The 16,766-nt window shown below is 38.8% G+C and overlaps 1 protein-coding gene across 1 annotated transcript in view; it reads left to right on the top strand.

Annotated features, from left to right (window-relative positions):
* GUCY1A2 (guanylate cyclase 1 soluble subunit alpha 2) overlaps window positions 1–16,766 on the top strand; it is a 170,423-nt gene that overhangs the window by 77,963 nt on the left and 75,694 nt on the right. The window contains exon 5 of the mRNA XM_065831745.2: window positions 8,846–9,331. Coding sequence (XP_065687817.2) covers window positions 8,846–9,331 — 486 coding nt within the window. The remainder of the gene's footprint in view (window positions 1–8,845; window positions 9,332–16,766) is intronic.

Below are 16,766 nucleotides of genomic sequence, written 5' to 3'. Positions count from 1 at the left end.
TAACTTAAGAGTACTTGCTGTGAGCAGGTCATCTCAGGCAGGTGGGAGGGATCATGGTCAAGCGAGAGGCTTTTGCTAGGAGCTGAATACTGATAGTGGAAGGATTAGGGGCAGGACTGATTTCTTATGGTGAAGACAGTAGCAACTAATCAAAAAAGTGAAAATACTGTGAAAAATGTGAGCCTTTTCACTGCCTTCAGTGCACTGGCACATTCTTCCATAATCTTGCTTGGTTGGCATTGATAGAAATAAATAAAAATATCTGTCCATAACAAACTAACAACATTTGTCAATTATAAAGGTCTTTACAGGCATGAGATAATTAAAGTTTTGAGCACATGAATATATGTAGCACTTTTTTTAGCCAGGTAGATAATCTTGGTGGTCTCACTTGTGTCATCCTGAGTGTTAAGTCAAGCATGTTGAAGTGTAAGCTCAGTAGAAAAGCAAAGGTGTGATGCACAGTGCTCTGTGGTGGCTGCACTGCCAATAAAATAAAAAAAAAAGAAAAAAAAGGAAGATCTAGAGGTATGGAACAGGATGAATTTTAAGCTAAAGGAAGGATTTTGCTCATCCTTTAGTGTCTTTCAATCAGCTACTACTGCTGTTGCATAACTTAACGGTTCTTAAAATTTTTGTCAAATACTTCAAAACAAATGGAAAGATTTTTGATACCGTGTTTGTGTTGTAAAGAAAAGGTAAAAATAAAATTACATGTGTCTTTTAAAAGAAAAAGTGTTGTAACTTAAAGGCAATCTGAAATTATTTTTATTATTTTATATTAGACTTATAAAATTATTTCCCTGTGGATGCTTTGACTTTTTGTAAAACTGGGTCTAGTGGTATGTGCTGAGCATTACCTTGCTCTGGATGCTGGTAATTATGCTACTTAGTAAGATAAGTTCCAAAAAAAGAAAAGAGAGACAAGGTTTCAAAGATGCAGTGAAGCAGACAAAGGTACTTAATGATGGTGCATTATCTTCTGTTCAGAAGTGGAATTTTCTGCTTGTAATTCAGAGCTCTCTGTGTAAAGGCTGCTCTGTTAAGGACCAGCTCAGCCACCATTGAAACCAGTGGTGAGCCAGAGACTCTCCAGCACGTGTGTTGAGCTCAGTCCCAGGAACATGTGTCCAGCCGAGGGCCAGGCTGTGGTGCGGACCCTCAGATCAGCTTCTGGGGCAGGAGCTGTGGGCTCATCACGTGCTCTCTGGGAGTCAAGAACTGGAACCACAGTTTCATTTTTTTCACAGATTCTTTCTTACCTCGGCCCCCACCCCACTAAAAGCAAAATATGAGGCTCGTAACTTTCCTACATGGCTTACGAGATTTTCTTTTGACTGAGTACATTGTAAGAGTCACACACAGGAATGTTTGGAAGTCAAAGAATGCCTGATATTATAAAAGGTAATTCATGTGAATATTCTTAAAATACTAGCAGATGCAGAAGACGACATGAAAAGTGTTGTATTAGGGTCTATATCTGTTAATTTAGCATAATGGTTTTAGGTAACTTAATTAGAATGTGGATAATTTTTACCTCTGTGAAGTTTGCAAACTAAATGTGCATTTGTGTCAGCCTCCAACTCACTGCCTTATCAGGGTAATGGAGATTTATTTGACCAGAAGAATCAATTTTTCAGAGAGCTTTAGTGACTTTCTTAAATGTTACATTATTGTTTTCTCATACTCCATCCCTTTTTAAAAACAGAAAGAAAAATGCAACAAAAATAATTCATTTATTTTTCACAAGAAAAGCTTAAAATGAGAAGTAGTGTTTAACATACATTCACTGGAAATGCAGTGTGATTCTCTTCCATTTGTCTGACATAAACACAGAGAGAGATTGTTAAATATGAGAAGTTTCACTTACACTTTGATTGATTTGTTTTAATCAAACTGTGGTGGGGTTGTAAGTACAAAAAAAAGCATTTTGCATGTATTCAAATGCAAAATTAATATAAGTGTGTGGCTAGGGGACGTCCTGTTTGGAGCATGTTTGTTGCCAGAACCATTCTCACACTTTGTGTCAAGCAGCAGGGCTTCTGGTTTTCAGGGTTTTTTTAGAAAGGCTCCTGGTTGACTCAAAGTTATCTGAAAAAATGGTGAAATAACCCATGAACTGGAATCTCCCAGAATCTGCAGCTTCTCAGAGCAGATAATCCTCCTGTCCATTTTAAACTTTATGTCAAGAATATAAATCTCATTAAGAAGTTGTCAGGCATTGGAACAGGCTGCCCAGGGAAGTGGTGGAGTCACCACCCCTGGAGGTGTTTAAAAGTTGTTTAGATGAGGTTCTTAGGGACATGGTTTAGTGCTAGAGTTAGGTTAGGTTAGGTTATGGTTAGACTTGATGATCCTGAGGGTCTCTTCCAACTGAAATGATTCTATGATTCTATCAAGTTGCATGGGGCTCATACAATCTATGACTTCAGGCACTGTGTGTGGGTCTGAGAGCAGAAATCCTACAGTTTCTGAACCCCTTCTGTATATGTCTTGAAGCAAGAAAGGAGAAATTGTAAGTCACCATGATCTTTTAATTCTGTGATCTTTTCAGGTGTAATCCACTATTTCCTTTTGTTTATCTAGTTGCTTTGACAGACTAATGTGCAAAGAATACAGCCATATCCTTTACCTCTTCTCCTTTCATGTTTACTTAGAGGTGGCTCCATGCATCAATTTGCCATGCATACCTATGCTTCATGTGGAGAAGGTCTTTCTGACCCTAATTTGTCTGCTTTTAGTCTGCCACACTCTTATTCTTTTGATATGAAGAAATCACTTTGGAGGTTCAAGTTTACAACTGAAGGATTTTAATGGTTGTCTCATTATCACTCTTTTTACATTATAGAACATGAATGTATTCCAACCAAAGTTTTGAATTCCCTAAAGGTTGGTTCCCTGCATTATTAGTGCTGCCATTCTATGTCTGGGAGGTATCTACGATGCACAGAAAATGTTAAATTTGCTCACTTTGGTCTGGAGACTTTTGCACGTTATGTAACACCCTGGGGATTTCTATAAATAAGCAGAAATTTGTAACAGTCACTTTGCTGCTGTGTGGAGTAATGTTCTTTTGACAATGCGTTGAGCTGGAAACCCAAACTTGCAAGCAAATGCTGAGACTTACACTTTTGCAAGAACCCGAGTGTGTCCTGAGTTGTGTGGAGCAAACGCTGACTAGTTTATTCAATTGCATTAGGCATTGATTGAAAAAATATTTTTTTGTCTCTGTGAAGAAGATATATACTTTTCTTAGCTTTATCAATAACACAGGTGTAATGGAAGCTGGTGTATTATGATTTTTATATTGAATTTAGATGCCTTTTTTTCCCTGGAAGCTTTGTGAGGGCTTCATTTGAATATGAATTTTTCTTATTTGCATGAATCTTTCTCCACAATTAGCTCTGCTGGCTGTGGCTCTGACTTACCCCACTCTACAAGCAGAGCTGGACTATAGGGGAGGTTGTAATGGCTATTCCTTTCTCTTTGTTTAACCTCAGAGTTGTGACAATGGGGCAGGGTTAAATTTATGGGCATATCAAGATTTCTTTAACTAAAATGATTGAGCATTTAAAACAGAAATATGTTAAACCAATGAAGGACTTATTTCTGACCTCTTTGCATCTGCTCTTAGTGTATTTGAAGAGTTTCATAATCCCACCCTGAGATTTTTCTTCTTTGGGATAAACCGTCAAGTTTTTCAAATTTTTTTGTAGGTCATATTTTCTAGACCTTTCAACACATCCATTGCTCTTCACCAGACTTTCCAATTGATCCACCTCTTTGTCATACCAAACAGGAACAGATTTGTCCATCTGGGACCTGAGCACTGGTGGTCAGAGCAGAAGGATTACTTCCTGTGTTTTGCAAGCTATATTCTTGTTTACATAGTCCGCATAGTGTTTTCTTTCTTAATGACAGCATGACTTGTTGGCTGTTTCACTCTATGGACTTCGGACCGTCTTCTTAGGAAACATTAGCCTGCCTGTATTTTTTGCATTTGATTATTTCTGCCTAAGCATATTTCTTGTCCTTATTTTGAACTCTATTTTTAGTCTGTATCTCCAGTTTAAGAGATTTTTTTTTTTAATTCCAGTGTTGTCCATCATGCTTGCAGCCCTTCTCCTAGATCTGTCACTTGGAAAAATGACAAGCAGAGTCATAACATTTATTTCTAAAAGTGTCCTGTTGCCTTGTCCAGTGCTCAGAAAGTCCCTTAAGCCCCTAACCACTAAATACTTTGGAATATCTTGCTGTAAATGTCCCTGAGACACTGCCATGTATCCTACAGGATATTCAGAGAAGTGAATACAGCTGTTTTAAAGTTTTGTCTATCAGCTGGCTCACCTTTCTCATTGTCACCTTATACTCTTGTCCTCAGTGTGCAGTGATGCTTTTTATTTGTTTTCTGAGTTTATGTTATTTTCTTTGTACCTTGATGGTGTCCAGGTTGATTTGTCATAAGCTGATTCTCCTCCAGTCTTCCCAGTCCTCTAAATAATCACGGGCCTGTGAAAAAAAGCCTGTTTGTTTATTTTCATTTGATTTTTTTCATTGTATGAAGTCAAGCATGCATGTGTAACTGTTTAGAGCAGTGTGGCCTAGCACTGTAAGTTTCCTGACCCACTCCCAGTAAAAACTCCTAAATAAAGAAGGCTATAATCACAGTTTGGGAGGGATAGCATACTGAACAAAGTCAAAGCAGCAGCTCCACTGAAATTTGTGGATTGCAGAAGCTGCAGGGTATGTGGCCTGGCCTAATGATGAAGAAAATTATTTTTTAAGACCCCAATTCTTTCTCAAAAAACATGGTCTCCCTTAATATTTTCCAGAAGGTGTCCACACCTACTTTTATCTCAGTCACTCTTGCAAAACACCCATCTTTGTACAGAGAAGTATTGTCTTCCACCAGTGCAACAAATGAGGTTTTTTCCTGTGCTTTTCCTTAAAGACCAGAAAGCGGAGTTGGCATTTGATTCATAAGCTTTTGATCCATACTTAATCCTAGGGTGGCACGCATCCAGAGCATGCGGAGCATTGGATATTGTGTACCTAATGAAGTAGCTGTTGGCGTACAGCACAGTAGGAGACTCTCTCATGTTCTCAAACAGCAGCTTTAGAGTCTGTCAGTGTTCCCTGGGTGGGTCTTTGGGGAGAGAGGCTGAACGAGTTCCTGACAAGCTGGGCCTCTTCTGTTTCCTCCCCTTTCTTTGCAGTGGATTTGCAGTGAAAGTTATATTCATCAATAGGTTTTTTTCATCCTAGACCTACTTGGGCTGCACCATTGTTTCACAGCAACGTAATCCCATAAAACATGATGTGTAATTGTTCATTTCAAAACGTTCTCTTATACCACTGTAGATCAGGAGAATGCTCTCTGAAGGCAGTAGAAGGATTCTAATTTTGTTCAGTGAGAATATAACTAAAGAAACAGGAAAGCAATGAAATGTAGCAGTAATGAAATACATCTGAGGACAGAAATGTTCCAATCTTTCCCTGCTTACAAGAAAGATGATATCCTGATTGACTGTGGGCTTACGGTCCAGGTGTAAAGCAGTCCATGTCTGGGGAGATGCCCAGAAGTGTGACTTGCTATGGCAAGCTTAAGGCAAATCTGATGTCCCATTTCATTCAGTTTAAGATACAGAGAAGGATATAAGAGGCAAGAGTCTACAGAAGAGAGGTAGACCTTATGCTGGATCACCGCTGCCAATCAAAGTCCTCTAGAAAGACTATGAATCATCTCAGAAACTTATTTGGAAAGGAAAGGGCTTTGCAAAAAATGAGGAGAGTGATGCAGTCTTAGCTCTTCTCTAATGTTGTGTTTTACAAGACCTGAGTGTTTTTCCCTAGGTGAGCAGGTCCAGCTTTGCTTCTGGTGTCCGGTTACCTGATTTGGTAACTTGAAGAGACCAGCAAACCATTTTCTAAAAAAACCCCTCATTCATCAAGAGAGAACAGGACATCAGGATCACTAAAGTAACATCAAAGGAGTGATAGGCAACATCAACTATTCTGTTAAGCAGAGCAAGTGATAATAATATTCAGAGGATAAAGCCAAAATAGTACTGAACCTTTGACACTTTTAGGAAACTAAGCAGTTGCATGGGGAGAATATCCTTGCAAAAGTTTCTAAAAATACTCTAGAAAACCTCAACCTGTTGAAGCAGGGGCTCAGCTCACTTGAGCAGAAGAACAAGTTATTATTAGTTACACATTTTACAGGATTGTTTGTGTCTCCTATTGCTTCTCACATGTAAGTCTCAAAGTGTGTTACAGGGTGGTCGATATCCTTATTCCTGCTGTGCTGAAAGGCCAAATCAGCCCTCAGAGTTGATAATTTGCCTGGGGTTACCCAGAAGCAGAGCAGAGGACTCCAGAGTGTCTGTTTAGTATGTTATTCAGTCCATCAGTGTTTCCTGAGAAGAATCCACCAGGGGAAGGTTGGCACAATATATTCACACGTACAGAGATCACATCAAAGAGTTTAACACCTCAAATTGACAAAGGCGAAGCAGGAGCACAGAGGGATGCGTTAATTTTCTTCTAGTCTCACAGCAGGTTGGCAGAAGGAACACGGCTCCTTGCTGACAGGCAGCCCAGCCCCAGGCCAGGCTGGCTCAGCCAGGGTCTGTGGTCACACTCCCTTCTCCTGAGCTGACAACTTATTTTCACCTGGAGGTGGAAGAGAGAAGTGATAATATGATATACATTTATTTTGCACACCAGTGAAGTTCTATGAACAGAAAACAGAAAAACTCTCTGGCAAAGGGGAACAAAGTAAGAAGAGAATTTAGAGATGCCATATAATATATTTCACATTTGGCAATTTGTACTTCAGAGTTGAAACAATTTTTTATGTGCCCCTTGAGAGGACAAGGCTGCATGCACAAAGAAAGCACCTGTTTCCCTTATGTTTTGAGTAGGGAGCCATATGTTTTAAAAATTAAAAAGAACAATTATTCTTGGAGCATTAAATCTGCCCATCTAGGTAGCTGGCTTTCTCACAGAGATGGCTGTCCCAGAACAAAGCTGAGGAAACTGAGCTTAGAAATGTAAATATTAGCAAGTATGTGGGAACATAAACGAGGAAACTTGTAAATTTTATTTAGTTTAATTTACTTTTATTTGCCAAGTTCACATGCTGGCATCAGAAGTTACATCTGTCGGGTTTCTGGCAGCATGGGGCATAGGGACAGGATAGTCTCAGTGCCCATATTGACAGTAGGATCTGCAGTGACAGAATTTTCTCTGATGTGAGAAATCCCTAATAGAAACAGGAGCTTCCCAACACCTTCCCCAAACATAGAAAGTGCCATGTAGGGGTAGGTGTCAGCTCTGCAGGAGCTTCCAGGTCTCTGGACACTTCAGTCACAATCACAATCAAAATCACAGACACCTCTGGATTCTGTGGTTTCGGTTTTCCTGTTTTGCTTGGGAGGATTATGGATGGAAGGAGGATTAAATGATAAAGTGAATCATGTGGGAGTGAGAGAATGCCTACATGATGAGAGAAAGGGTGACTGGAGGAGACCTTTTTATTTCACTGGATTGTGTGGAATAGAAGAATACAGATTTAAGGCATTATGGTGCCTAACACGTTGCTTAGATGCACAAGGTTTGTGTGCTGTGCCTGTTTTGGCTATGAGATCATTTTTTTAGATCACCAAGCACAGTATTGCCCTGGTCTTGGTACAGTCCTGTAATGAAATGATTGTTTTTCATGGCAGAGGCTATGGCAGGCTGTATTTACAAAGAAATGAAGTTTATCTGATTTAATTATTTTCTGTTTAAACAAAACATGTTTGTCTTAGTTTTATGTTCACGTGGTTTTGTTTTTTAAATACTATATTCAGGTGAGAAATGTCCCTTTACAGTATTGGACAGTTACTTTTGTGTGACCCAAGTAAGTGAATAAAAATCAGAATGTATGTAGCCCGAAATGTCAAATATATAATCACAGTTGGTTTTCAATGTCCATTTCAGTGTGGTAGTTCTTTGCTCAACTGCCATCATGGAGCAAGAGGTATCCAGCCAGGGCCTTGTTGGCATCAACCACTGGACAGCACTCAAAACATCTACCCATTTACAGGCAAATGTGAAATCTATTAAGCAGAGTGACAAACCACCTGCTACTCCTTTCCTACTGTTCTTTCTTCTGTTCTTCAAATACAAATTACATGAATCAATATTACCAATAAATCTGCAGACTCTAGCAGAATGTCAGCCTTCAACTCTGCTGCAAGTATGAGAAGGCAAATAGGAAACAGAAGCACGCGTACACTTTTTCCATGCCATTTGTTATTTTATGGAGTTCTTTCTCACATATTTTCTAATTTAATTCCTCTATAAAACATGGCTGCATTTGACTTAGTAGCTGTTTGGCTGAAAAAGAATGGAAGCTACTTCACCATTTCACTAATCTGCTTTCAGATAGTTCTCATTTCTCTTTTGTTTTGTGCTTTTGATAATAAGCTAAGTAAGAGAGTAGGAGATATTCTGAAACTTTCTTTTAAGGCCAGGTACATTCCAGGAGCAAAATTTACACACTATTCTGAGAAATACATGTTATTGCGATTGCTTTCTTATTTAATTGGGTTAAAATAGAATCAAACATCTGATTTGGGAATACTTTTGTGTTAGTATGGGCTGTTTTCTGACTCACGTTGATGAGGAGACTGTGTGAGTCTGATTACCTGAATAGGCAGGTGTAAGAGGCTTCTGTATAAAAGGCTACATTTTGTGTTTGTCATTTTAGCTGAACAGGAAAGGTGGAGAAAATGGAGAGGGGATCCACATATATTAGCTAATTTTTCCTTTTCTAACCTCTATTTTTACTTTGCAGGTGATGGAAATTAAAGGACAAATGATTCATGTGCCAGAATCAAATTCAATTTTGTTTCTGGGTTCCCCCTGTGTGGACAAGCTGGATGAACTCATGGGCCGAGGCCTCCATCTTTCGGACATACCTATCCATGATGCTACTCGCGATGTCATATTGGTTGGGGAGCAAGCAAAGGCCCAGGATGGCTTGAAAAAACGAATGGATAAGCTGAAGGCAACGCTAGAAAGCACACACCAAGCCCTGGAAGAGGAGAAGAAGAAAACAGTAGATCTCCTTATTTCTATTTTCCCTGAAGAAGTGGCTCAGCAGCTGTGGCAGGGGCAGCAGGTTCAGGCCAGGAAGTTTGATGATGTCACCATGCTCTTCTCAGACATTGTTGGCTTCACTGCCATCTGTGCACAGTGCACGCCCATGCAGGTCATCAGCATGCTGAATGAACTCTACACGCGGTTTGACCATCAGTGTGGATTCCTGGACATCTACAAGGTAATAATCGAAGTCCTAAGTTAGCAAAGTCTAATTGAAACTAAGATAGGAAAAAAATCCCAGTAGCCATCTTCCTAAACTGCACACTTTCCTGGAAAAAATGGAAAGACAGTATTTTTGTTTCATGTGAAAAAAAACCAGTCTGAAATATGCCCATTAAAAATCAAATATTTTGATGTTGAGCTGTCATCATGGTTCCCCCGTGGGAATATATGCCTCAGATTCCCATTTTCCTGTAGGTACGTACACTTCCTCTATTATAGCATGGTTTCCTTTAGGTGACGCATCAACCAGAGTGTCATAGGGGTGATGAAGTGCACAGCAATGATTCCAGCCCAAGCTGAAGCTGCTGGAAGGCACTCAAATGCTTTCTGTCTGAGTTGAAACTTAAATGGTTTTGGGCCAAGGCACTTATCTTTCCTCTGAAATAATTCAAATTTTCCATAAAGAGAAGAGCGCTCACTAAAAAAAAAATGTTATAAGTGATTTAAACTTCCACTGAAAAACAGGAAGAGGATGGCAGACATCCGTTCGTAGTAAACGGGCTGAGTGGGACACGGTACTGGGGTTCCAAGCTCCTGTAGTGCTCTGCGGAAAAGGAGCAGTCGCACGTGTTGGTCCTGTTACAGAGTTCATCACCTTTACTTCTCTTCAGTGGGTTTTGTGCCCAGTATGTATATGAGAGAAAAAAGAGGGGAGATAGAATTTAATAAATGCAGTTAAGAAATTGTCTGTTTAATTATCCTGTGAAATCTGCATAGAATATGTTTTGTTTATATAATAAAAAAAGCAGAGCAAATTTCTTTTTTATTACTGAATGCACCAAAGAAAAAAGAACGTTGTTCTAAATTTATATATTGACTTTGTTTTCTGTCTGAGCCTTGCAAACTAAATCACTAGTTTTCAAACTGTTTCATATAGTATTTGTTGACAGACTGTAGAGAAAATGTTTTCAAATGAGTTCTGTCACTTTCATTTGTAGCTTCTAATACGCTTTAAAAGGCATCAAAAATATTAATTACCCACCTAAATTGTAACGATGGCTCAAAAGTTACAATATGTACCACAGAACTGAACATGGTATAGATACAGGCTGGTAGGACAGTATACCAAAATAAAAGATCACAGTTTTGTGCTCCTGGGCTAAGGATTTGTATTAACTAGTGCTCTGAAGCCAAAGGCCATGCTCACGGAGAACTGTGAGGGAAGGTACCAACCATCATTTGAAAATTGTTACAGTGATGTAGCCAGAAAATATTGGAAGTTTGAGCTCAGTTTGTATTTATCTGGTGTTGCTGCACTGGATCTCAATCCAGCTCTGAGAATGGGGCTTGAGGAACTTCTGACCCTGAGTCACGAGTGATATCTAGTGACCCTGTTTCACATGCTCTATCTGGTACATGGGTGTCGTTAGTATTTTCCCAGATGATTAATTTTAGTTAACTGTTTTGAGGCATTCAGGACATTCTTTGTCGAAAACTATGGTTGCATGGGAATAGGAAATAAAGTATGTAAAACTGTTTGGAAGGAAGTTTGGCTGAGCCCTGTGAGAATACTAAGAAATAAAATGTTTTTACATAGGCCATTAGTATGATATCATTTAGACCATGGCTTACTGCATTTCACCTAGCTTGGTGCCACTTTAGAGAGGTGTTACTTTATGGAAATACTGTCCTGACCAGTGGAATATGATGATGGCTGCTGAGATAGTGAAGAAAAGATGTATGCATTCAGAAAAGGAATAAACACTCCAGCAAGTTAAGACGTCCATCAATTATATGAGCAGAGAAATAAACAAAGCCTGTTTTTTTATGGAAGAATGTCTTACACCTCTAAAACCTTTTCTCCACTGTTACTGCCTTAATATAGTCAGTTCTTTCTCAGATCCTTTCATCCTGGGTTTTCCCCCATCTCCCTACATCTGCAATGTCCCCTGAGCCTCCCTACACATCCTCTGCTTCCATCCACAGCCCACACATAAGCAAGGCAATGTACGTTGTGGCTATTTCAAAGCTGTACATACCTTTTTTTCTCCTCCCAAATTTGTTTTTCATTTGTTTTTTTTTAACCAGAAGTCTAAAAAAGTCATAGTGGGTTTAAGCAAAAATGACTCAGTTGAGCATTACAGAAAGACAGAACTCAGGCAATGAACCATTTTTCTTTGCCTTAGAGAATTAGGCTTAAAATAAAATGACAATTACTTCAAAAAAGCATTTACATTTTAAAATGAAAATAGCTCGTGTGTTTATATCTTTTGTTTTGAATGATATTCTGGAAGCTAAGTTTATTCGTAGGAATGATCACCACAACAACTGTAATTTTAGAAGTTATTGCCAGGCAGTGACTTTTAGATATGTATTCACTAGTATTTGTACCCACAGCCTGCCTCTTAAGATATACTCCTGTAACTAGGCTACAGAAATTTACCATGTAAGCTATACGTATATCAAAACAGATCAATTTTCAAATTTGCTTGTTTTTAAGCAACATGGCAAGAGTAATTTACAAAGATTATTGGATGAGTGCTTCTGAATACCAAATTCACCATTTTGTAAACAGAAAATTAAGCAAAATTCATTAAATATATTCCATGCTGTAAATTATTCATCCAGCTTTACTGTTACCACATTTTGAATTCAAAACCTCGGTGCTTCTAATCTTGGATGCAGACAATGAATGTAATATTTTCAATTGTCTCGTTCTATTCATTCAGGGATGTTTACCAAGAAGAATGGCAAAGAAAAAGGAACAAAGATCCTCACATTTAACAAGTCAGACGTGGAGGGAAAGCATAATGAGCTGTTGGGTACAGAATAAGAAATGCTTGGAGAGGGCTGAAGGGGAAGGAGTTAAGCTTTGAAATTTCTTGGAAATGAAAGTAGATAGCTGTAACCGATGAGGTGGGGAAAGGGTGTCCAGTGGATGGATGTGTGGGTAACAATGACACAGGCAGATGATGGGCTAAGAAAATGAACTTCACAGGAGCATTCTGGATGGATACCACTGACAGATTACATCTGTCTAAGTTGAGGGAGAAAATTGCAATAACTGAGATGCATGGCGATACGAACCTTGGTGACAGTTTTAGCAATCTGGAAGAATGTGTGTTTTAGAGAGTGAAACTTTAGAAAGAATCTGCTTACATATAGGCTTTATGAAAAGATCAAGAAGGACACTCTTGGGATACTGACAAAAAGGAGAGGGTGTGAGAGAGCTGAGACCTGGCAATGCGTTTGGAAAATGGTGCTACTGACTGAGCTAATTATATTTGGCTTGGAGTTGAGGAATGGGAGAAAAACCTACTATCGAGCAGGGAGTGCAAATCAAAGCAATGTATATGTAGATGCTTGGTAAGCTAGTGTCTGCGGACATACAAATAGAAACATGGACTCCAGGAGCAGAAGTAATGGGAGAGAGATCTCCATTAATTTTGACAGCAATTGCTTTGGGTAAAATGTATACTGGTTGGTCTGACTGTGTCTTTGCGTTGACCTTTTTTTCTCTGAGCTCCTGTTGCTTATGAGCCAAGTGCTGGGAAGCAATGCTTCAGCTAAACCATCACTTTATGAAATAAGCTATTGAGATGTGCTGCAGCCATGGCTGCTGGGATTTAAAACTTAACCCTGCAGGCTGAAATCTTCTGTGCTAAAGATTCCTGCAGCTCCTGTATCTCCCTCCAAGTAATATGTCTCTGGCATAGGATTGTTTTAAATACTTTTTCTTGTAGAGTCCTTTTGCTTCTGTAGGCCTGCTTTCCGTTCTGAAATAACCCGATTTCCCTCCCTCACCCTTTAACTACTACATGGAGTAAAGTCAGCATGTATTGTGGCTGGTATTTGGCCATCCATGCAATGGCTGTATGGCTATAAGTGCTGGATGAGTGGCTGTAAGAGTTGGCTGGGTAGTGCCAAACCAAACAGAGCAGAACCAGGCCTGCTCCTGTAGGTGTTGGTTTCTTTGCCCTTTCTCTGCACAGTGCAGCATTTGTCCTTGAAGACATTTGTAGATTTTCCCCTAATACTAAACTTTCTGTGAAGTGCCGAGTCCCTCTTGCCATGTCTAAGCAGAGAGTCCTAAATGTTTTCGACAATCAAGTATTGCCAGCTGCCAGAATTTCTTTGCTATACGTCTTTGTTGTCAAAATTTTAATTGAAAGTTTGTTAAGTATTTATTGAATAAGACAATATAATTCCTAAGGTAATTTTATAGTTAGAATTCACAACTTTGTTCTGTGAATTTCTGCTTTCTTTTTGGTTTCGTTATTTGGCTAAACTGATGTTCTGAGTGGTGCCACACACGTGCCTCAAAGTCCTTTACCAGCTTCCTTGGGGTTCTCTTTGGCTGTTATTCCTGGCAGCATTGTTTCACTTACTTTACACTGAATGATGTTATTTTATTTTTTATGAATGATACAGTTAGTATGTCAGATCCTAATTTTTCTTCATTGTACACCTAACTCTGGGTACAACCTTAATTTTTGCTCATTGAAAAAGAGAGACTAAAAAAGGGTGGGAAGCGTGGACTGTTGTGTGGTCATTCGAGACTGACACACCAGTTCTGAAAAATGGTTTTTATATTGAGGTTGTGATACAATGCTTTTAGGAACCTAATTTTAAGTTCACATTTTCCAAAAATATGACTTTACATTTTTATATTGGTAGCGTAAGTTGCAGAAATCAGTATTCATTTTACAGAAAATACCAGTGCTTTCTCAGTGCCATGACTATCCCTCCTGGAGAACCGATGTTTGTACATATCCATATATAAGTTCTTAAGCTTACTATCAGTGCTATAATGATTAAAGAATACTGCAATGACAGGAGTAATGGGCTTCAGACTATTCTGAGGTCTTCCAGGCTTTATGTTTCATAAATTAAAAACCATAGTCTCCAAGTTTTCATGTAAAATCTATGGCCACTATTTTTGTCTTCTTTCCATCACTTCTGCAGTTTTAAACTTTTAAGTTCAGTGCAACTACACAACCATTTTGAGAAGGTTTCAGATTCTTTAAGCTTCAGCTTGGGCATCTGTATAATGAAGATTATTATGAAATACAATTAAAATCTGTAAACGATACTGATACCCTTATATGGGCAATATGATATCCATAAAATACCGTTAATATACATTTTTTAAGATGAATAGGTACAGCTTTGGGGATTTCTGGTGTACAAGGTGTGGTTTCTTCCTGTTAGTGTAAAATCAGTGGGTTTCAAATGTGTAATAGAAGAAAATGGTTAACAAAAGAAAATTTCTGGTACCCAGAAGCTGTCTCTCTCCATGATGCCACCCAGCCTGGTAGAGCTGCCCTTCAGCACACTGCTCTGTTCAGGTCCCACCACAACGGGCTGCTGAACCTCGTCCCTTTCCTTGCTCTGAGCAGGGTATAGCACTGACGTTCTCCTTCAACTCTGGCTGTGTGTTGACTTACTTGCTGGCACACAGGTGTTTCACTTGAGTATGAAGTCAGGGCAAAGCTGGGGAACCTGTCTTTTTTGAGAACTCAGAAGTGTTCTTGGGTTAAATGAAAAATAAAGGAACACAAAAGATTCCTTGGATTTTCCCTGCAGATCTGCAGTATCACCGCCCAAGAGCTCCAGAATATTTTAAGACTTCCCATTACTTCAGGCATGTATTTTTTCTGCAGCCTTGTGAAGGATTTACACTTTTAGTCTTTAGGGAGATGTGCAAATGAAGCAAACAGACATGCAGGCTCCAGAAGGGTTATTCTTTACTTTATAAACATACAGACCTGAACAAAGCACTAAAACATCTGTGCGTGTTCGCCTCCTTTAGCCAATTAATCACCCAAGAATCCTCTAAATAGTCTAAGAGTTCTGTATCTGTATATAATTTCTTCTTCAGCAATACTTTACTTGTGTATATTTCCTTCTCTTTTTTGTCTCTCTCCTTCCATTTTCCTCTTATATGAAAAACACACATTTGTTTAGAAGTGTCCCCTCCATTTCTCTCAAGCTGTTTGGGAGCCTTAGAGTCAATGTCCAACTTGTCCCGGGAGTGCCTCCCAAGTCCTCAGTTTGTGTGTGTGAACCCCGGCCATATCCTGACTTTTTATTTGGACAGGAGCCAGAAGGGTGCTGCATTTTGTAAAACCCACCATTAATACTTAAATTCCTTGTTTCTTCTGTCAAGTTTTTCCACCTTCTAAATTTTAGTCCTTCTGAGGGACTGGAGAAAATTGATTTCACTTTCCATCAGCCTAGAATATTTCCATTTAAACAACCCGGTATTGTGTCAGATTGAGAGGGTACAAAGCATACCCGTAACAACATACGTCTGACTCTTCATACACATGAGCAGTGCCAAGATGCAGCAGTTTCATTTATGCAAGTAACATTTGTAACTATACCTCAATTTCTTAAATATTTTAAATTAATATGGAGGATACTTACATAATTTAAGATAAACTAGCTAATGTGTGACTTTCAAGACAGATAAATTAAAGCTTATGTAACCTTGAAGAGGATGTTGTTATTCAGGAGTAGTTTCAATACCAGGAATACCTATAGCAAATAAAGACCGCTCTTACATCTGGAAAAGAGCAGTCACATTAAACTGAAATGTGTGTCTTAAGTTATGCATGATTATTTTAATATTTGCTTATTTTGTTAAACAGATCTTTACTTTGACATTTCAACTACCTCACATAAGGCAGAATGCCAGCCAGGCCATTTTCTATTAATCACAATTATTTAGTGTCATTTTTTCAATTTCATATTTGCATACAGAAGAGAGAAATAATTTATTCGCTATGGCTTCTGTATTCCACAACTGTTCTGTGCAAACCTGATGCTGACATAATGTAAACTGTAAGTCATCTAGCACGTCTCTATTTTAACCAGCAAAAACCCCCTTTTAAAATACTAAATAATAATTCTACACAGCAAGTACTATTCCTCTCTTTTTCTGTTGTAAAGAAAACAGCACTCTGAATTAAAGTGTAGATGAAAGAGTTCCTCCATATATTGGATACTGAAAGATTTATGCTTAAGTCTGCTAAGTAGGTACTATAGAAAGAGTTTGAATCCAGCTCTTCCTGCAAAATGCTCCTGAACATGCCGTCATGTAGCATCATTAAACTCACTACAAATAAAATGCCCTCAGGCCTGGTGAAAGCAATTGCTTCATAATTAGGCTCTCAGGAAAGGAGCTGCGTTTTACAGTAAGACATTTCTTTTAAAAAATGAACTTCACTTCTGAACTTCATAGGTAGACATTTGGAATCCATTCCTGCTCATGTGGGAGTGGTTTTCTGTACACTGAACTATTTCCAAAAGCAGAATGCAGTGCCATAAAAGCATTGCAAAGTTACCTTCAAAGTTAGGCACAAGATTTCACTGCTTAGGAGTTAATTTTGACAAGCTGAGAGACAGAAGCTGAGAGAACCAAACACTAAGGTAGAAACTGAAGGAGA

The sequence above is a fragment of the Patagioenas fasciata genome, chromosome 1 (assembly GCF_037038585.1).
Source record: "Patagioenas fasciata isolate bPatFas1 chromosome 1, bPatFas1.hap1, whole genome shotgun sequence".
NCBI lineage: Eukaryota > Metazoa > Chordata > Aves > Columbiformes > Columbidae > Patagioenas > Patagioenas fasciata.
This window is presented reverse-complemented; position numbering and strand designations above follow the sequence as displayed.